This window comes from Pan troglodytes, chromosome 13, assembly GCF_028858775.2.
Source record: "Pan troglodytes isolate AG18354 chromosome 13, NHGRI_mPanTro3-v2.0_pri, whole genome shotgun sequence".
NCBI classification, from domain to species: domain Eukaryota; kingdom Metazoa; phylum Chordata; class Mammalia; order Primates; family Hominidae; genus Pan; species Pan troglodytes.
In genome coordinates this window covers 143,761,321-143,783,164 of record NC_072411.2, presented here as the reverse complement: position 1 = coordinate 143,783,164, position 21,844 = coordinate 143,761,321, and the positions used below count along the sequence as shown (strand labels likewise).

At 51.8% G+C, this 21,844-nt stretch overlaps 1 protein-coding gene across 9 annotated transcripts in view; it reads right to left on the bottom strand.

Moving 5' to 3' along the window:
- Positions 1-21,844, bottom strand: part of FARP2 (FERM, ARH/RhoGEF and pleckstrin domain protein 2) — a 136,324-nt gene that overhangs the window by 14,231 nt on the left and 100,249 nt on the right. For 8 of the 9 annotated variants that reach the window (XR_001716566.4, XR_008546878.2, XR_008546879.2 and 5 more), the window contains 6 exons: positions 20,180-20,355; positions 14,892-14,981; positions 14,039-14,172; positions 13,527-13,608; positions 9,117-9,354; positions 1,529-1,659 (listed from right to left, as the gene is read on the bottom strand). Coding sequence is in view for 4 of the 9 variants with exons in the window: in XM_016950925.4 (XP_016806414.1) it covers positions 1,529-1,659; positions 9,117-9,354; positions 13,527-13,608; positions 14,039-14,172; positions 14,892-14,981; positions 20,180-20,355 (851 nt within the window). In the remaining 5 variants the exon portion in view is untranslated. Of the gene's footprint in view, positions 1-1,528; positions 1,660-9,116; positions 9,355-11,100; positions 11,820-13,526; positions 13,609-14,038; positions 14,173-14,891; positions 14,982-20,179; positions 20,356-21,844 lie in introns of all 9 variants that reach the window. The other variant, XR_010150259.1, reaches the window with a different exon arrangement.

Here is a 21,844-nt window from a genome sequence, read left to right as displayed (position 1 = left end):
GCCAAGAAGTGGAAATAACCCAGTGTACATCAGATGAGTGGAGAGACGTGTGATACATGCACGATGGAGTATGATTCAGCCACAAAAAGGAACATGAGGCCGGGCATGGTGGCTCATGCCTGTAATCCCAGCACTTTGGGAGGCCAAGGCGGGTGGATCACAAGGTCAAGGGCTTGAGACCATCCTGGCCAACATGGTGAAACCCTGTCTCTGCTAAAAATACAAAAATTAGCTGGGCATAGTGGTATGTGCCTGTAGTCCCAGCTACTTGGGAGGCTGAGGCAGGAGAATCACTTGAACCTGGGAGGCAGAGGTTGCAGTGAGCCAAGATCGTGTCACTGCACCCCAGCCTGGTGACAGAGCAAGACTCTGTCTCAAAAAAAAAAAAAAAAAAAAAAGGGAACATGAATGAACCTTGAAAAGATTATTCTGAGTGAAAGAAGAGTCACAAGAGGCCACATTAATGTATGATACCACTTCTATGAAATGCCCAGACAGGTAACTCCTTAGAGACAGAAAGCAGATCAGTGGTTGCCAGGGGTTAGGGAGCAGAACGAGGTCCCCACAGAACAGCATCCCCACCCAGAACAGGGTTACCTCGGAACAGAGTCCCCTGAGAACAGGGTTCCCTTCAAAATAGTGATGGGAAGTGACTGTTAATTGGTGTGGGGGTTTCACTTTGGGGTGATGAAAATGTTCTGAATTTGACATTGATGGCTACATAACCTTGTGAAGATACTAAAACCCACTCAATTATATATTTTTTGTATGTATGTATGTGTGTATGTATGTATATATGTATGTATTTTATTTTATTTATTTTATTTTGAGACGGAGTTTCACTCATGTTACCCAGGCTAGAGTGCAATGGCGTGATCTTGGTTCACTGCAACCTCCGCCTCCCGGGTTCAAGTGATTCTCCTACCTCAGCCTCCTGCGTAGCTGGGATTACAGGCATGTGCCACCACGCCCTGCTAATTTTTTGTATTTTTAGTAGAGACAGGGTTTCTCCATGTTGGTCTGGCTGGTCTCGAACTCCCGAGCTCAAGTGATCTGTCTGCCTTGGCCTCCCAAAATGCTGGGATTACAGGCGTGAGCCACTGTGCCTGGCCGTATTTACTCATTTTTAACAGAGACAGGGTCTTGCTCTGTTGTCAGGCTGGAGTGCAGTGCTGTGATCAGGGCTTACTCCAGCCTCGACCTCCTTGGCTCAAGCAATCCTCCCATCTCAGTCTCCTGAGTAGCTGGGACCACAGGTGTGCGCCACCACACCCAGCAATTCTTTTTTTTTTTTTTTTTTAAATTCATAGAAACGGGGTTTCCCTGTGTTGCTCAGTCTGGTCTTGAACTCCTGGGCTCAAGTGATCCTCCCACCTCAGCCTCCCAAAGTATTCGGATTATAGGTATGAGCCACTGTGCCTGGCCAAAATTATACATTTTAAAATGGTGACTTTTGTGGTATGTAAATTATATCTCAATTAAAAAAACAAAGTAGCTCAAAAAACATTCCCAGAGCAAGGTCACTCACCCTGCCAGGAGCAATGAGGTTCTCTACGCCCACCAGGTCCCGCTGCAGCTCCGTTAGCTTCTGCAGGTTCTCCAGCCGGATGAGAATGTGCTGTAGTGTGGTGGTCACCTCTGTGATGGCTTTCAGGGCGTCTGTGTGGAGAGACCCCTCAGTACAGGTGCACAGGCAGTGGTGTGCACAGCACCCTCCACCCACCACCTTGTGACAGGAACCAGCATTCTAAAAGGCAGTTCTAATTAGAGGTACATCCTACTCGACTCCTTACAGCAGCGGTCCGCAACCTTTTTGGTACCAGGGATGGGTTTCATGGAAGACAATTTTTCCACAGACCAGAGGTGGTGGGAATGGTTTGGGGATGAAACTGTTCCACCTCAGATCATCAGGCATTTGTTAGATTCTCACAAGGAGCACACAAACTAGATCCCCCACATGCGCAGTTCACAATAGGGTTTGTGCTCCCATGAGAATCTAATGTTGCTGCTGATCTGACAGGAGGAGGAGCTCAGGTGGTAATGCAAGCAATGGGGAGTGGCCGTAAATACAGAGAAGCTTCACTTGCCCGCCACTCACCTCCTGCTGTGTGGCCTGGTTCCTAACAGGCTATGGACTGGACTGGTACTAGTCCATAGCCGTGGGCACTGGGGACCCCTGCCTTATAGGACTTATAGGACTGCTGCCTACTATGTGCAGCCACCAGGCGCCTGCTCCTGCAGATACCCCTGAGGCCTTCAGGTTGTTCAACCCAAACTGTTGGCCAGCCCATATTCTGGTTTGGCAAAGACGATAGGCTTTGTAAATAACCATTTAATGTTATGGGTAAGGCAGTATTTGCTCTTAAAGGAAAATGATTTATTGTACTTTAAAGGCTAAATGATTTGCACCTTCAAAGCAATTGTAACTTTCTCTTTTAACCAGGAACAGATGCTAATCTTATAGTTCAAGCAAAGATAAGAGAAAGTTTATAATCTGGACAGGAAACTTAAAACACAAAGTTATACTAAGAGTGGTCTGCCCAGCTCTGAGGCCATGCTGAGAGTGGTGGCGTAGCGTAGCTGAGCCTGCTCCCACCTCTGATGATGCTTGGAGCACAGGGTCTGCATCCTCCTTGCTGGAATCACTCATGGGGACTACTTTCCCCCTTCTTTCTTTTTATTTATTTATTTATTAATTACTATTATTATTAATAGAGACAGGGTCTCACTCTGTCTCCCAGGCTGGAGTGCAGTGGCACGATCTTGGCTCACTGAAACCTCCGCCTCTCAAGTTCAAGCAACTCTTGTGCCTCAGCCTCCTGAGTAGCGGGGACTACAGATGCCCGCCACAACGCCTGGCTATTTTTTTGTATTTTTAGTAGAGACAGGGTTTCACCATGTTGGCCAGGCTGGTCTCCCACTCCTGATGTCAGATGATCTACTCACCTTGGCCTCCCAAAGTGCTGGGATTATAAGCGTGACCCACCATGCCCGGCCACCTTCTCCCTTGTTTCTATCAGGACTCCCTCTTATTTCCTGGCCACAAAGCTTCTCCATGACAAGGTCCACACCCCTCACCCAGCACTGCCCAGTGCTCAGCTCTAGCCCTGGGCAGATTTGTTAGCATGAAGTCACCTGACTGTTCCAGCTCTATCTTTTTTTTTTTTTTTTTTTTTTTTTTGAGACGGAATCTCGCTCTGCGCTCTGTCGCCCAGGCTGGAGTGCAGTGGCACGATCTCGGCTCACTGCAAGCTCCGCCTCCCGGGTTCATGCCATTCTCCTGCCTCAGCCTCCCGAGTAGCTGGGACTACAGGCACCTGCCACCATGCCCGGCTAATTTTTTGTATTTTTAGTAGAGATGGGGTTTCACCATGTTAGCCAGGATGGTCTCGATCTCCTGACCTCGTGATCTGCCGGCCTCGGCCTCCCAAAGTGCTGGGATTACAGGCGTGAGCCACCACGCCCGGCCTGCAGCTCTATCCTTTCCAGTGGGGGTGACAACAGCCCCTTACAGCTTTCAGAGGATAAAGTCAGAAAAGAATGAAGTATGTGAGGAGATCATCATTGACAAAGAAAATTGACTGACAAAATTCACTTTCTGTCAATGACACCTGCATGACACTGAAAATGAGGAAGAACTTCAGTGCAGCCAGCATAGGTCTTGGCAGCTACCAACCCTATTGCTCTGTGCAGATTTCTAAGCTCCTGCCCCCATCCCCTGGCTCTCCCAGGCTGGCCATCCCTCAAGCACTTGGGTCTGAGCCCCTCCTTCCAGACATCATGTCAGGCAGAGACTCATCACGCCATGTCCATTTGCTGCATGGCTGCTTGAGTCCACTCAAAGAGCACCAGTGCCACCACCCTGCCCTCAAATGCTGAGTCCACAGAGTGCAGGGCTGGGAGCCTGACTGCCACATGGACACTGTGCTGCACCTCGGTAGGGACTGGCAGCTGCTGGAAGCTCAGGACACATTTTGGACCTGATGGCATGATAATGATCCTATACATCACCTGACCTGCCTTGACATTCTCCACAGAACCCACAGAACAGGGTCTCCACAGAGTAGTGCCCCCTGCAGAACCGGGTCCCTCAGAAAAGGGTCCCCCTCAGAACATGGCCCCCACAGAATAGCATCTGCCACAGAACAGGGTCCTCTTGGAACATGGTCCCCTCAGAAGAGGGTACCTTCAGAACAGCATCTCACTCAGAAAAGGGTCCCCTCAGAACAGGGTCCCTATAGAGCAGGTTCACCACAGAACAGGGTCCCCTTAGAAAAGGGTCCTCACAGAACAGAATCCACACAGAACAGGATGCCCACAGAACAGAATCCCCCACAGAACAGAGTCCCCTCAGAAAAAGGGTCCTCATAGAACAGGATCCCTACAGAACAGCGTCCACCTCAGAACAGGGTCCCCAGAGAATATAATGCCCTCACAACAGGGTCCCCTCAGAACTGCATCACCCTTGGAACAGAGGCCACATAGAGCAGCATCCCCCTCAGAACAGGGTCCCCACAGAAAAGGATCCCTTCAGAACAGGGTCCTCTCAGAATAGCATCCCCCTCAGAATAGGGTCCCCTCAGAACAGCATCCCCCTCAAAAGAGGGTCCCCTCAGAACAGGATCCCTCTCAGAACAGGGTCCCTGCAGAACAGCATCACATTCAGAATAGCGTCCCCTCAGAACAGCATCCCCATAGAAAAAGTTCCCCACAGAACAGGGTCCCCACAGAACAGAATCCTCCTCAGAACAGGGTCCTGACAGAACAGGATAACCCATAGAACAGGGTCCTCACAGAATGAGATGCCCCACAGAACAGGGTCCCTTCAGATCAGAATCCCCACAGAACACCATAAAACAGGGTCCCCTCAGAACAGGGTCCCCACAGAAAAGAATCTCCCTCAGAACAGGGTCGCCTCAAAACAGCATCCCCGTCAGAACAGGATCCCCCTCAGAATGGCATCCCCCACACAACAGAATCCCCACAGAACAGGGTCCCCTGAGAACAGCATCTCAAGGAATCCAAGCAGGATTCCTTCAGAACAGGATCACTACAGAACAGAATCCCCTCACAACAGGGTTCCCACAGAAGAGGTTCCCCACAGAACATGGTCCCCTCAGAACAGGGTTCCCATGGAACAGCATCCCCCTCAGAACAGGATCCCCCTAAGAACAGGGTCCCCTCAGAACAGGGTCCCCTCAAAACAGCACTACCCTCAGAATAGGATCTCCACAGAACAGAATCCCCCCAGAACAGGATCCCCTCAAAATGGCATCCCCCTCCAAACAGGGTCTTCTCAGAACAGTGTTCCCAGAAAACAGGTTCCCCACATAACAGGTTCCCCTCAAAACAGCCTCCTGCTCACAACAGGATCCCTTCAGAACAGGATCACCACAGAACATAATCCCCTCAGAACAGGGTCCCCACAGAAGAGGTTCCCCACAGAATACAGTCCCCTCAGAACAGGGTCCCCACAAAACAGCATCCCTCTCAGAACAGTATCCCCTTAAGAACAAGGTCCCCTCAGAAAACAGTCCCTCAAAACAGCACAACCCTCAGAATAGGGCCTCCGCAGAGCAGAATCCCCACAGAACAGGGTTCCCTCAGAACAGAGTCCCCACAGAACAGGGGCACCTCAGAACAGGATCCTGACAGAACAGGTTCCCTTCAGAACAGCATCCTCACAAGAACAAGATGCCCCACAAAATAGGGTCCCTGTAGAACAGCAACCCCGGCTGGGCGCGGTGGCTCACGCCTGTAATCCCAGCACTTTGGGAGGCCAAGGCGGGCGGATCATGAGGTCAGGAGATTGAGACCATCCTGGCTAACACAGTGAAACCCCATCTCTATTAAAAATACAAAAAAAGTTAGCCGGGCGTGGTGGCGGGAGCCTGTGGTCCCGGCTACTCGGGAGGCTGAGGCAGGAGAATGGCGTGAACCCGGGAGGCGGAGCTTGCAGTGAGCCGAGATCGCGCCACTGCACCCCAGCCTGGGGGACAGAGCAAGACTCCGTCTCAAAAAAAAAAAAAAAAAAGAAAAGCAACCCCCTCAGAACAGGGTCCCCACAGAACACGGTCCTCACAGAATCAAATCCCCTGTAGAACAGGGTCCCCTTAGAACAGCATCCCCCTCAGAACAGGGTTTCCACAGAACAGGATCCCCACAAAACAGGGTCCCCTCAGATCAGCATCCCCTCAGAATAGTGTCCCTTCACAACAGCATCCCCCTCAGAACAGTATTCCCCTCAGAACAGGGTCCCCTCAGAACGGCATCCCACTCGGAACAGGGTCCCCTCAGAACAGTATCCCGTTATAACAGGGTCCCCTCAGAAGAGCATCCCCCTCAGAACAGGACCCCCGTCAGAACAGAATCCTCCTCAGAACAGGGTCCTTCTCAGAGCAGAATCCCCCACAGAACAGGGTCCCCTTCAGAACAGCATCCTCCTCAGAACATGTTCCCCCATGACACTATTCCCCACTTAGAACGAGATCCCCTCAGGGTAGTGTCCCCCCTAGAATAACATTCCCCTCACATAAGAGTTCCCTCAGGGTAGTGAGCACCCAGAACAGGGTCCCCCTCTGAATAGGGTCTCCTCAAAACAAGGTCCTCTCAGAGCATCCCCCTGTGAACAGCATCTCTTCAGAACAGGGTCCCCTGAGAGCAGCATCCACCTGAGAGCAGAGTCCCCACAGCACAGTATACTCCTAAGAACAGAGTCCCCACAGAATAGAGTCCTCAGAGTATGGACCCCTCCCTCAGAGCAGGGTCCTCAGTCCAAGATCCCCTCAGAGTGCATCCCCATCAGAACAGGACCCCCTGAGAGCAGTGTCTCCCTCATAACTGAGTCCCCTCAGAACAGTGTCCCCCTCAAAAAAGGGTCCCCCTCAGAAGAAGGTTCTCTTAGAGTAGTGTTTCCCTCAAAACAGAGTCCCCCCTCAGAACACTGTCCCCTTCAGAACAGAGTCCTCCTCCAACCATGGTCCCCTTAGAATAGAATCTCCTCAGAGCAGTGTTCTTAGAACAGGGTCCCCTCAGAATTGGGTCCCCCTCCGTCCAAGATCCCTTCAGAGCGCATCCCCATCAGAACAGGACACCCTGAGAGCCACGTCCCCTCATAACTGAGTCCCCTCAGAAAAGGGTCCCCCTCAGAACAGGTTCCCCCACAGCAGTAGGCAGAGCAGGTGCATGATAGAATGGATCAACAACATACACTTAACATCCAGCACCCTTGGAAACTGTCATCAAAATGAAGGATAAATAAAATTACAAGGCTGGCTTCTGCCAGCCCCAACAAATGTACTCCCTTTTGTCCAAGAGAATTCTATTCAAGTTCTCAGGAAGACCAAGAGGCTGGTAACATTTGCACACCAAAGGCCATTTTCCAAGAAGGCCCTTCTTGACAAGCATTCCTGTGTCCCACATTTGGAGAGTGGGGTCATGGAGGGAAAGGAGCCTGCCATAGTGTCAGCTGAGAATGTTTCATCGACTGGGCTCTCACTGTGCTTCAGAGATGGCTGAGGTCTGAAGCAAACCTAGGGAGGCTGATGGTTATCAGTGTTCTGTTGAGTTGACAACTTCAAAGCGCTTTCACAAACAGCTTCACAGAGGTTTTGCACCAGTCTATACATTTTACTGATGAGAAACCTGTCACGTTGTGAGGTACAGGAATCCCTCCAAAGTCCTATGTACCTCAAGCACATGGTAGATGTGGCCAGAACCCGGGCCCCAGTCTTCTCCATGGCATGGCTTCCCTGGTGGCCCGGGCCCAGGCCAACCTCTGCTCCAGCACTCTGCCTACCTAACTACTGTGGTATAATGACTGACAATGAGAAACATTTTAAACATGGTGTGGTTATGTCATGTTTTCCTTAAAATGTTTGAAAATGTTTTCTATAATTTTGTCCTTCTCCTTTTTAACAAACATGAAACATTTTCTTTTAGAATGAAAAGAAAGAGAATCGTCAACATTGTATGATCCATTCTATTTCTTGCTAATCAGAAAGCATCCTTATTTATATCTATTCATGGCTATGGGAAACCAGCTAGAGGAAATGCTAAGTATTTTTTCATCTATTTTTAATGACAATGATAAAATTTACTTGTAAAAACCTCCTCATGTGGTGGCTCACACCTGTAATCCCAGCACTTTGGGAGGTCGAGGCAGGCAGATCACGAGGTCAGGAGTTCGAGACCAGCCTGGCCAACACGGTGAAACCCCGTCTCTACTAAAAATACAAAAATTAGCTGGGTGTGGTGGCGGGCGCCTGTAATACCGGCTACTTGGGACGCTGAGGCAGGAGAATCACTTGAACCCGGGAAGTGGAGATTGCAGTAAGCCAAGATCACACCATTGAACTCCAGCCTGGGCGACAACAATGAAACTCCGTCTCAAAAAAAAAAAAAAAAAAACCACAAACATAAACAAAAACAAAAACAAAAAACCTCCTGATAAGCATAAAGTTCCCATCAGAACACATCCCCATTAGAATAGGTCCCCATTAGAGCAGTGTTCCCCTCAGGCCTGAGTCATCTCAGAAAAGGGGACTAAATTTACAATAAAATTAGAAATCCTATTTTTAGGTTAAAATGGTCAGAGTTTACTCTTTTATCCCTTTAATAAACATCAAAAATTACAAAGGCTGTCTATGTTAAAAACTTCTAACAGGTCACCTTGGCCCAATCTTTTGTATGTTTTAGAGCCAAGGCCTCCAGGACAGAAACATCCATAGGCAGCAGGTTGCTCTGGGGGTTGCACCCCATTCCCCAGTGCACTTGTGGGGGCTGTGGGGTCCCCAGCAGGAGCATGCCCTGTGACCCCTGCAGAGCAATCAGAGTCATCCCCTACACTGCTCAGACGTGGAGATGGGCAGGGCCTTGCCTGAGGGTGGAGGAGCAGAATAGACAGAGACCTGGTGTAGCCTGGGACCTGCCCTCTGCCAGCAGCCAGAGGAGACGGGAAGGAAGGCCAGGGCCAATGCTGACCATTGTGGTCCAGGCCCTAATGGGGTGGACTCCTGCGCTTCCCAGTGAAGGAAGTCTTCAGGTCTAGCAAAGCCGCCCCTGCCTCCCAGCCACGCACGCTGATCCTCGAGATGCAGGGCCGCACCCACACTCACCATGGCAGTCAGCGTAGTCATGGTGCCCGGGGGTGTAATGTCCGCATAGGCGGCGCAGCAGCAGGCGGTAGTGCAGCAGCCGCTGGATGGGCTTCAGCAGGAACGTGTTGAGAGGCAAGTAGCAGACCTTCTGCAGCTCGAACTCCTTGTACACTGCCTCCAACTTCTTACAGCGTTTGGTAGCCTTTTCCAGTTCTGTTAGGACCTCGTCATGTCTTTGGAAGTAGCTGGTAAACTCCTGCGGAGGCGCAAGAGTGGGGCCTTTAGGTGAGGAGATGTAGGAGTCCAGGGGGAGACTGGCCTGTTTTCCTTGATGGCAGGTGCCGGCTGGAAATCCCCACAGGGCAAATGGACCAGTGGCCCAGCGTGCGCCAGCAGGGGCTTTCTAGCCTCCACGGAATGCATCTCAACCCGTCTCAGATGCCATGTGACCTGCACCTCATTCCACCAATTCACTGCTACATGCACCACTAACCGGCCCCACATCACATGCACTGAGTGGACCAGGGCCACCTCCCCACTGGACAGATGAAGTGAGGATGGGAAGGCTGCAGTTGGCTGCGTGGGACACAGCAAGGGAGTGCAGGGCAGGGGTTAAACAAAGCCCACTCGAGTCCTGCCCAGTCTTAGGGCTCGCTCCAGAAACTTCTCTCAAGAATGGAACTAAGCGGTTGTGCTGGCACAGTTACTGGACAGAGGGAATAACCACACCTGACTTTTTTTTTTTTTGAGACTGGATCTAGCTCTGTCGCCCAGGCTGCCGTACAGTGGTGGGATCTTAGCTCACTGCAACCTCTGCCTCCCGGATTCAAGTCATCCTCCCACCTTAGCCCCCCGCAAGAACAGGCATGTGCCACCATGCCCGGCTCATTTTTTAAATATTTTTTGTAGAGATGGGGGTCTCACCATGTTGCCCAGGCTGGTCTCGAACTCCTGAGCTTAAGCAATCCACCCATCTCAGCCTCCCAAAGTGCTGGGATTACAGGTTTGAACCACCATGCCTGGCCCATATCTGATGATTTTACAACACATGTATACATGTATGTGGATTCTGAGTATTACACAGACATATTAAACTAAACTATTCTCTAACTTAAAGTTTTTTTGTTTGTTTGGATACAAGGTCTCACTCTGTCACCTAGGCTGGAGTGCAGTGGTGCGATCTCAGCTCACTGCAGCCTCAACCTCCCTGGTCTCAGGTAATCCTCCTGCTTCAGCCCCCTGAGTACCTGGGATCACAGGCGCACACCACCACAACCAGCTAATTTTTGTATTTTTTGTAGAGATGGGGTTTTGCTATGTTGGCCAGGCTGGTTTCAAACTCCTGGACTCAAGCGATCCACCTGCCTCAGCCTCCCAAAGTGCTGGGATTACAGGCATGAGCCACTGCGCTCAGCTAAAGGGTTACATTATTTTTATTTTTATTTGTTTAACAAAACACTTTTATCTGGTCCACTGGAGCCTGAGTCGGAAACCACTGTGGAGAATCCTATCATAAAGGAATGGGGACTGACAGTTGATAAAACAGCTTCTGTGTCACAGGAGCTGGCCGTATTTACATATTTAGGGGTTAAAAATATTCACAGTTCAGGGTACAGGGAGGCCAAAGGGGAGTGGGGAATGTTTCTCCAGGTGTAAAAGCTCTGGAAGCCCCTAGGAGGGTACGGGTGGTGGTGGTGGGTGGTGGTTGGGAGGGGAGTGAAGGCGGGGCTGGCCCGCTGCCTGGGGGTGAGAGGTGGTGAGGGCCAGGTGGGGACGCAGGAAGCTGGGCTCAGATGTCTATGCATCCACACTCGCTAGGCTTCTAGCGGGAGGTGGAAGTGGCCAAGCCCTGCTGATGCCCATGATGGGCTGGGGTCCCTCTGTGTGGCAGGGCCGGGCCAAGGGACAGGGTTGGCTGAGGAGTCTGCTGGTCCCCGGCCTGCCTGGCAGTGGTGAGTGGTGCTGAGGACCAGTGCCCACCCACAGCGGGCCTGGCACCCACCTGCACCTGGTCATGGCTTCAATCCTGGCAGGCGCTCCAGGAGTTGTATAGTGTCGCTGAGGGGTGGCTGGCCAAGGGCCCCTCTTTCCAAGACAAGCACCACTCCGGGACTCACCACTCCACACCAGGGCTCCAGGGACCACACTTGCACTGTGGGGGGACAGGGGCCCGGGCTCTGGGGGAAAACTGACCTTATGCCCCGTGAGGGGGTGGTCCCTGATCCCACCCTGGGGTCTTGGCCTCTGACACCCAGATTTGGTTTTGTGGACAGAGCTCTTCGCTGCCTCCCCAGAGCTAAAGGGTTTTAATATCAAATCCCTTTGTTTTAATGAACATTAAAGATGACTACAGTATGATAATCTGGATCAAACAGATTTGTGCATATTTCAATTTTAAATTAGTGCAACTGCCTTTGGGATAAGTAGAACTTTCTCATTAACAACCTGACTCAGCTTCCGTCTAGGCAGGAAAAGGGCACCTAGGCTGAATGCAGTTCTTCAAGTGGGGCTATCTCAATACAGAACAGCAAAACCTATAGTCCCTTGGGAACTCTAGGTGTGAGGAGTGGCCAGAGTCTTGCAGGATTGGGTAGAAGGTGGGACAGGCGAGGGATGGAGGAGGGGGAGCTTGAGTCGTCGTCGTCGTCACTGTGGCTCAGCTTTATGGTGTTATGCAGAGCTCCACACCTTGGGCGGTCACGTGGTGAACTCATGAGCAGCCTGAGAGGGAGGGAGAACTGTTCCAGGCACGTTAAGCAAGAGTGAGACCCCTGAACAGTCAATGCACGACCTGCACTGTTGTCCACATGTGAACACCTGTACCGTTGCTCCTATTGAAGAGAAATCTCACTTCCCCCAGTGCTGCCCCTGCCTATCCAAAAGTCTACTCCATTTTTGCGACCCCTGCTACATGCTTTGTGGAGCTGGAACACCTGAAAGAAAAACCTCAACTATGAGCCTAGCAGCCAAGGTGGAAACAAGTCCCAGAGCCCTGCCCTCCCCACAGCAGCTATGGGGACTCTGCCCTGAACAGGCCCTGTCCTGGGGAGGGGGGACTCTGTCCTGAGAATGATGTTCTGAGGAAGACTCTGTTCTGTGGGGAACCCTGATCTGAGGGAGGCCCTGTTCTGAAGAGGATGCTGTTCTGGGAGGACCCATTCTGAGGAGGACCGTGTTCTGGGGGAGAATCCTGCTCTGAGGTGAACACTGTTCTGGGGGAGTCCTGTCCTGATGGAAATGGGGACACTGTCCTCAAGGGAATGCTAATCAGTGGAGAAAAAGGTTCTGAAGAGAACAATGTTCTGGGGCTGGTAAGGGCCCTGCTCTAAGGCAAACAATGTTTTAAGGTGGAGTCTGTTCTGGGGGTAGTTCTGATTGGAGGGAGACCATGTTCTGGGGGACCCTGTTGTGAGGGGTATGCTGTTTTCAGGGGCATCCTATTCTTGGAGAGCCCTTATTGAGGGATGCGGTGAGGAGGGAACTTGTTCTGAGGGAAACAGTGTCCTGATGGGGCCCTGGACATTGCCCTGAGCCAGACTCTTTTCTGAGGGAAACAAGATTCTGAGGGAGACTCCATCCAGAGTAGGATCCTGTTTGAGGAAGATAGAGTTCTGAGGAGACCCTGTTCTGAGGGTGATGCTGTTCTGGGGGAACCTTGTTCTCATGGGAATGATGCTTAAAGGGAGACCCTGTTCTGAGGGGGCTGCTGCTCTGAGAAGGACTCTGTTTTGAGGGAACTTTATTCTGAGGGAATCCTGAGAGCCTGAGGGGGATGCTATTCTGAGAAGACCCTGTTCTGAGAGGACCCTGTTTTGGGTGGACCCTGCTCTGGAGGGACCCTGCTTTAGGGGGGAACTCTGCTCTGGGGAAACCCTGCCCTGGGGGCACCCTGCTTTGAGTAGGATCCTGTTCTGAGATGGACCCTGTTCTGAGAAAATCCTTTTCTGAGGGGGCCCCTGTTTTGAGGGGTCCCCTGCTCTGAGGGGATGCTGTTCTGAGGGTACCCTGCACTAAGGGGACCCTGCTCTGAGGGGGTCCCTGTTCTGAGGAGACCCCGCTCTTAGGGGACCCTGCTCTGGGGGGACCCTGCTCTGAGGGGACCCTGTTTTGAGGAAACCCCACTCTGAGGGGGACCCTGTTCTCAGGAAACCTTGTTTTGAGGAGACCCTGCTCTGAAGGGGACCCTGGTCTGGGGGGATCCTATTCTGAGGGGACCCTGCTCTGAGGAGGCTGTTCTGAGGGGGACCCTGGTCTGGGGGGATCCTGCTCTGAGGGGACCCTTCTCTGAGGGGCCCTGTTCTAAGGAGACCCTACTCTGAGGGGGATCCTGTTCTGAGGGGACGCTGTTCTGACGGGCCTCAGCTTCGGGAAGATGGTTTTGCTCCCATTAAGAGCATTCATGTAGGCAGTAGTCACCATGCAGCCTACCTTTAACTGGCGCATGTTCCTGAGCAGGATGTCCCCGATTCGTTGATGACTGCCTTTTGTGTGGGCTTTGGAGGGCCCTTCCCTGAGTAAAAAGAAACAAAGTCATCCTAAACATGGTGAAAGCTTGCAGAAGGCACTGTAATCTGACGCAGGGTGACAGCTGCCCTGGTTCCAGCTGGAGGAAGGTGGTGAAGCTCTGAGGTGGAAGAGGCCGCAGGGCAGGGCCTGCCCTGGATGGAAGCTGCTATTATGTGTCTGGCCATTCTCTAAAACAGACAGTAACCAGGCAAAAAGGGATCTTCCATTTTTAATTTGCTCCTTGCACTCTCTTTTCTGGAAGAGGGTGAATAAAGGGTATTATTACATCTGTACCTCTCCCCACAGGCTCCTAAAAATATGCTCCAGTGAAAAAATGGCTCTTCTGAATTAGTTTCTGAAGCTGGGAAGTTCCTAAGAGCGGTGATGATGAGTTGGTGTGGGAGTCTCCCGTGTGGGGGCTGAAGGGGTGTTACCAGAGTGCCAGCCTCTGCTCCACCTCGCGCAGGAAGCCTCTGTGGAACTCATAGATGGGATCGATGTTGGAGAAGAGCAGCGTCATCAGAGTCACAGGCATGGCGTCCTCCTTCACCACTGCGCTACGGAACCACTGTGGGAAGAGTGTGGTGTGATGGGAGGTGTGGCTCTTGCTGGGGACTGAGAAACTGTGCCCCTGAGGGCCTGTAGCCATAGGTCACCCAGCGATGACCCTCCAGTCACCGCCTACAAAGAGGGTTCAGATCAGCACTACAGCCATCCTCTTTGTTGACCATCCAGTTTTCAAATATAATGAAACTATCCTACATCAAAAGTTTCAAATGGACACTTTGCAGCTTTATAGCTTCACAAAAACTTGGACCCAACGTTCTGACCTGACTTAGAATAGTTTTAAAGGAGATATATTTAATAAAATATATACAAGCAAGTCTCATGATTATCAAGAGATATTTCTTGGCTGGGCGGTGGCTCATACCTGTAATCCCAGCACTTTGGGAGGCTGACCAAGGTGGGCAGGTCACTTGAGGTCAGGAGTTTGGGACCAGCCTGGCCAACATGGTGAAACCCCACCTCTACTAAAAATACAAAAATTAGCTGGGTGTGGTGGTGGGCGCCTGTAATCCTAGCTACTAGGGAGGCTGAGGCAGAAGAATCACTTGAACCCAGGAGGCGGAGATTGCAGTGAGCTGAGATCATGCCACCGTGCTCCAGCCTGGGTGACAGAGTGAGGCTCCATCTCAAAAAAAAAAAAGAAAAAAAAAGAGATATTTTGCTGTGTTCAGATGAGAGATTTATTTATAAAAAAATCAAAGTAATCAAGGACATTCATACCACGGTAATAACTTCTAAATCCTTGAGGTATGTTCGTTCTGTAGCGAGAATCTCTTTGACTATGAAGTAGGCCTCGTCTGCAGGCACGCGCTGAAAGAAGCAGAGAGCTGTAAGTGTGCGTCCCTGGGACATGGGACCCTCCCACGCTCAGGGAGCCTGAAGTTGGTAATGTTTGCTTTCTTCTGCTCAAGGTAACATCGTCATGGGGTTTTCATCTTCAACTTCTGAAGAGATTTATCCCTGAGTAAAAACATAATCCTGTTATTCCTTTGGAGAAAAGAATTGCTGTTCAAATATCACCATATGTAAACAGGGTTGAAGTTTATTATTGGTTTTGTGATAAAATCATTTTTTATATATCACTGCCAGTGGCATAGCTGGTTAGCAGACACAGGTCCATGAGTGTGTGTGTGCTTATAAATTATTAAACCTAACCCATACAAAAGTCATTAAAATGAGCAAACAGTGCGCATTCTAAGTGTGCCTGCATCAGAGCGCCAGACTTGCTGGTGCACTTCCTGATGCAGACGTGGACCATACCCCGGGCCCAGTTTTCCATGCCCTGCTAGAGACAGCCCAGCCCTGAGCGATCCTATAGCTGGCAGGGCTATCTGTGCCCAAGGTGCTGGTGCCAAGCAGGCAAGCTGGCCATAGGGGACCCTCTACACCTCACCCAACACAGTGTTCCTGGCAAAGCACATGCCTCATGACGGCCTTGGCAGGCACTGGGTCCTGTCCCTGCAGGGCCTCTCCCCACCCTGAACTCTCTAAGAGCCACCCTCTGTTGAGGTAAAACTTAACAGCCTCTTCTCCGTCCTCTCCCTGCCCAGAAACCACGATCCTGCTCTGCCCTGGCAGCTCGCCTGCCCCACCTCCAGACTGTGGCCAGCTTCAGGGTAGGTGGGCCGTGCAAATATCTATGGAGCAGGTGTCAGCTCCGAATAGGCGCCTGGACACTGCCCCCTGCCCCTGTGAGGGTGTCCTACCAGGAGAAGACAGGCAAGAAGCACAGAGGGCTGTATAAGGCATAACGCAGAGCAGAGGAGGGGCTGGAGGCTGGGGGACACAGTAGGCCGCAGCCTCACTCAGAGCGGACAGGGTGGCCTGTGGGACAGGTCAGAGGTCAAGGGGCTGGAGCAATGTGGGGAGGTCAGAGGGAATAGACAGGCTACTGGTGGGGAAGCAGGCCACGTGGGCCTTCTGGACCCTTTGGGGTCTACCTGAATGTGCTGTGACACACTTGGGCCCCAGGATGAGAGCAGACCAGGAGGGCAGAGAGGCTCCCGGTGGACCTCAGCACCACCCAGCGAGACAGCACTGGCTGGGGGGCGCGGAGGGGTGAGGGGTGAGATCCTGGACACATTCTGAAGGTCCGGTGTGGAGGTAAGGTGTGAGGGTTGGAGGCAGGAGGGGTGACTGCCGCAGTTTTTGGCCTAAGCCAAGGGAAAGACCAGCTGCCATGACTGGAGGTTTGGGAGGAGTATCAGGAGCTGGGTTTGCAAGTGAGCAAGCAGCTGAGGTGGCATGTGGAGCCATGTCTTCTTCCTTGTACTGCTGTGAAGTTTAGCAGAGCCTGCAGGGTTGTCTACCCTCGTGGATGAGAGGACAACAGAGGCACATTTATCCTGTGAGTCCTGAGCCCATGGATATAGCCAGCTGTGAAGGGACAGCACCCTACAGTCCACTGAGATGCTGCTGCCTAGAGCCCTCCAGTGCCCAGGTGCTGTGCCTCCCCCGCCAGAGTCCTGCACACGTCCACTGCCGTTCTCTCAGCTCCTCCCCATGGCTGGCAGCCTGCCTGGCTCCCACAGCCCTGCCACCATGTGGCTCTGCCACCAGCTCAGCCCCCACCTCTTGGTGCACTGGCCTCCTCCCCACAGAGAAGCTGAACCACCTTTCCAGCCTTTAGGCTTTTTCTATTTTTTCTTTTTGAGCTTCATGATATTAAAAATGACTTTTTAATCTTTCAAATGAAAGGTTGAGTCCATCTTTCAAATCCAAATTCAGTAAAATCTCTTTACAAAGTCTTTTCTTGGCTGGATGTGGTGGCTCATGACTCTAATTCCAGCACTTTGGGAGGCTGATATGGGAGGATCACTTGAGGCCAGGAGTTTGAGACCAGCCTGGGCAACATAGTGAGACCCTGTCTCTTAAAAAAAAAAAAAGGTTAGCCAAGCATGTGGTCACACCTGTAATCCCAGCTCCTGGGAGCCTGAGTTGGGGGGATCACTTGGGCACAGAAGTCCAAGGCTGCAGTGAGCTGTGGCTGCACCACTGCACTCCAGCCTGGGCAACAGAGATGGACCCCGTCTCTAAAAAAAGAACTCATTTCTCCACCTGAGCTTGATATGCCCAGTGAATTCTCTGGGGGCAGAGCTGGTCCCGTCCCCAGAGGCCCATGTTTATGGTCTGGGAGGCCCCAGCCTTCCCCACACAGCTGAGGGACAGGGATGTTACATGTTAATGCCCCACAAACTGTTGGCCTTGGGCCCTGGGGAGAGTCTGGTAGAGGGAGGACAACTTCCTAGCCACAGTCACCGTGGCATGGAGTCCAAAGGCAATGTCCTAACTCTGAATGTTGTTCTATAGAAAGAAACAGGATGCTCGAGTCCTGGAGCAGCTCCACTCCTCCAGGGGCGAGGCACATAGAGACACATACGCCATCAGAGAGCCACAGCAGTCGCTGATGAGACTTCTCATCACAGGTGCCACCAGTGGGTCACAGGGGAGTCAGGGGAGCAGAGCGACCAAGAGAAGGGCCTTCCGTCCCGCCCCTGCCCCCGCCCCGCCCCACCCAATCAGCCCAAGGAATACCGTGAGAAGACTCTCAGGGACAAAAAATACAGCAGCTGCCACTCTGCCCCCACCTCTAGATCAATGTCAAACCTGACCCCCAGCAAGCTGGGCTGCAGGCCAGGGATGAGACGGCGGCCAGGGATAGGCCCAGAGGAGCGTGCAATTCCTGTGAGCTTCACCACCTGTCCCCACATGAAGGGTCTATGTGCCCATGCAGAGCGTGGAAGAGGCTTCTGCCACCTTTGGCTTTCCTACCTTTCAACTGTGGCCGATCCTCACAAATCTCTATTAAAAAGGGGACAAACAGTGCATCAAGTGGGAGACACTGGGGAGGAGGGCACCAGGTGGCGAGGGTGGGCTGGAGGGTGGGCAGCTCTTCGCCCCTCCCCGCACAGCCCAGCAACTGGGTGCAAGCGCAAAAGCTTGACGGGTGGCCTCAGTGGCAGCACGTGCTTCTCAGACCCCTGTCACCCTGGCTCCCCAGGAGAGTGGTCTGCCAGGCCTTGCCAGCAGAGCCGTCAGTGAATGTGGGGCCGGGGTCTCCCCAGAACCTGTTGCAGCCTGGCTGGGCACACTGGTTCATGAGGTCAGCACAGAGGGGTACTCTGGTGGGAACCTACCTCTGGGTCAAACCAGCAGCCCCTGCATGGTGATGAAGGGGCCATCCTTGCCATCTCAGAGCCCACCTGTGCTGGGCAACAGCCTTGCTATCTCAACTCACACACACAGAATTGAAGCAGAGCCCAGAGCCCTCCCTCCAGAGCCCAGGTGTTGAGGAGAGGCAACAGGAGACACCACATCAGGGCTGAGGGTGCCCACACGCAGGGGCTGGGCCCAAGGGCTGCCGAATCTTTCTCTGCAGTGACCCAGCCACCAGCTCCTCAAGGGCATGGCTCTGTGAGGACCCTGAGGTGCCCCCATCCCAGAGGGCCTTGCCATGCTGCTGGCCCCATGCCACGTCATGACTAACAGGCTTCTCCCAGGGACACTTGCCACCAGCCCAATTATCCTCAGATGTGACAAGCTGTCATCCTATAGAACCATCTAAAGAATCAACTGATTTTTGTAATATAAAAAGTTACAAATTAAAATTTAGTCTTAATAACAGACTGCTTGGTAGCCATTTATTTTTTTTTTTTTGTACCAAAGAAACAGTGAACTAAAGAGATTGTCATTAGGTTTCCAAAATAAAATAAAAAGACATCTTTTTTGGAAACAGTCTTGCTGCCAGGGCCCAGAACCAGCCCCCACCTGCAGGCCTTGTGCAGCAGTACGTTTAATATCCTTTGCTGCCTCCAGACCAGGGGGCTCCTTCCACTCCAGTGGGATCCAGGGGGACCCTCAGGGCACCGGGAAGGAGGAGCCTGCCCTCCCTGTGCCATCCTACCTGCTGAGAGTCCCAGCATCCCACGAGTAGCCCTGGCATCTGGAAGGCAGGCCTTGGACAGAATATCCTCTGGCCAATTCGGGCCAAAGCAGGAGTGCTGAGGTGTCACAATGATATACCTCCCCCTGTACCAGCACTGACTCCCTCCCTCCTAGAGGCCCCATGGCCTCTTCCCATCCAGCTGCCACTCAGGGACCCCGTGTCTCCCTTCTCTGTGGACTCCAGGCCCAATATAGTCTGCAAACTCCCTGGACCCTGAGTCTTTTCTTTTAGGGTCCATCTGCAAAACCGTAGCTGTAGGCAGACTCCCCCGGGCTAGGAGAGTGGAGGCCACCCTGAGGCCACAGCATCCCTGCCCCTGGTTGCCCTGTGCCTGCCAGCAGTGAGCTTCTCTGCTCAGTCACTTTCTCCCTGAAGACTCTCAGTTTGTGCCCTTATTCCTATCATCTCTGATAAAAAGAGACCCATAGGGGACACTGCCTCAACTTTGTCATAAAGCCTCACCCCTGTCTGTGGCCCATGTGCCCCCCGCTGTGCCACAACAGCAGAGAACCATCCCCTCGCCCCAGGTGGCTCCTCCACTGTCTCCAACATCGACACGGGGTCTCCCACCCAAGAGCCTCTCCGGAACCCAAAGCGGTCCCTAGTGCACCCTCCCTTAGCACCCAGATCTTTCCTCCCAGTTACTCAATTGTCAAAGTAGAAGCTTGACCAAGCAGGGAGAGAAGAAAGGAGCAAAGGAGGGAGGAAGGGAGGGAGAAATGAGGAAGGTGGGAAGGAAGGAAGGAAGAGTGGGGGAGGCTGGAAGATCCAGCCTGACACATGGAGCCTGTGGGTTCCAGGGACCGTTTGCTAAATGAATAAGGAAACTTGTTTTTGTACGAAGGAACCTGGAGTCCCAGAGATAAGAGGAAAGTCTCAGGAAGGTTTTGCTAGGGAAGGCGGCCCAGTACCTCCTCTCTGCTCAGGAGGCTGGTAAGGCGGCTGTGAGTGCAGAGCCCTTCCCTGCCCCGCCCCAGGGTCCCCACCAGCACCACCCGAAGGAACAGTGAAAACAGGCCCACCCTGCAACCCTCTGCTAGCTTCTCAGCCTCGAGGGGCCCACCTTGTGTCTGGGCTCCTCGTAGTCCATCCCGGCTCCGCCAGCATCACTGAGGACAGGGCTCAGGAGTGGGGATGAGCCCTGTTCAGCTGGGCCCAAAGGCACCTGAAATGCAGGGCTCAGACTCAGGGGGCTCTTCCGGCTGGAGGGAGAAGGCTGAGGACTCTTCGTGGAAAGGCCTGGAAATGAACGGGGTGGGGGATGGAGCGAGAAATGAGAAAGGGCTGTGAGGCTGGCTTAGAGCCGCTACTACACTCCTGACCATTCAACCTCCAGCCTCAGACAGCGCCAGGCGCTTCCTGTAAAACGTGTATGTACAGCCTCTATCACACACAATTCTAAACATGACATAAAATGAAAATGAGGGTTCATGGTTCATCTACCCAAATTCAGAGAGCAATCCACAGACAGTGCGGATCCTCCCAGGACTCTAGGGGGGCCTGGATACCATCCTTGTGTTTCTAGGGGCTTCTTTTGGGCTCTGCAGAATATGTCACTATGATAAAATTAAGCACCACAAAGTGTGTAAAGCAAAAGGCACCACCAGGATGGGGGAACACTTTCTATGTGCATTGCTAGAGGTTAGAGACTTAAGATGTCAAACCAGGGCTGACATCTGAAAAGACAATGTCTATTTTAAGGCCAAACTTATTATTCATTAAAAAATGGATCATATAAAACTGCTCAATTCATGATACTGTTTTCCAGTTCCTTGAGTTTTTCATTAATGGGGATTTTATCTTGGTTTTCTAAAACACAGTAATAATTTTCCCCTTCTTAAAACCATGTTTGTTTTCGAATAAATAGGTGCCAAATTTGCAGCCCAATTCTAAAGATGATGTATATTTCATTGTGTATTTTATAATAAAAAAATCCTTTTCTATTTAAAAAAATTCTCAAAGGTTAATTTCTAATGTTTTTCTATGGGAAACCAGTAACTATTAAGTGCCAAATTTTAAAGATAACTTTACCTGGCTAACACGGTGAAACCCCGTCTCTACTAAAAATACAAAAAATTAGCCGGGCATGGTGGCAGGTGCTTGTAGTCCCAGCTACTCAGGAGGCTGAGGCAGGAGAATGGCATGAACCCAGGAGGCAGAGCTTGCAGTGAGCCGAGATTGCACCACTACACTCCAGCCTGGACGACAGAGCAAGACTCCGTCTCAAAAAAAAAAAAAAAAAGAAAACTTTAGAGTTTTAGAGAAGGAATTTAACTGCTGTTTAAAAACCACCAAAGGCCAGGCATGGTGGCTCATACCTGTAATCCCAGCACTTTGGGAGGCCGAGGTGGGTGGACCACCTGACGTCAGGAGTTAGAGACCAGCCTGGCCAACATGGTGAAACTCCATCCCTACTAAAAATACAAAAAATTAGCCGGGCATGGCGGCGGGTGCCTGTAGTCCCAGATACTTGGGAGGCTGAGGCAGGAGAATCGCTTGAACCTGGGAGGCAGAGGTTGCAGCGAGCTGAGGTTGTACCATTGCCCTCCAGCCTGGGCAACAAGAGTGAGACTCCGTCTCAAAACAAACAAAACTATCAAAGATGTAAATTTATGTTTCCAAGTGTACAGTGTTTGAACACTGAAACTATCATGATTTCCAACGATGATTACTGAGTCAGCTGACCAAATGTTGCAACAGAAGTAACTCAATTTGAACCCCTGGTCGC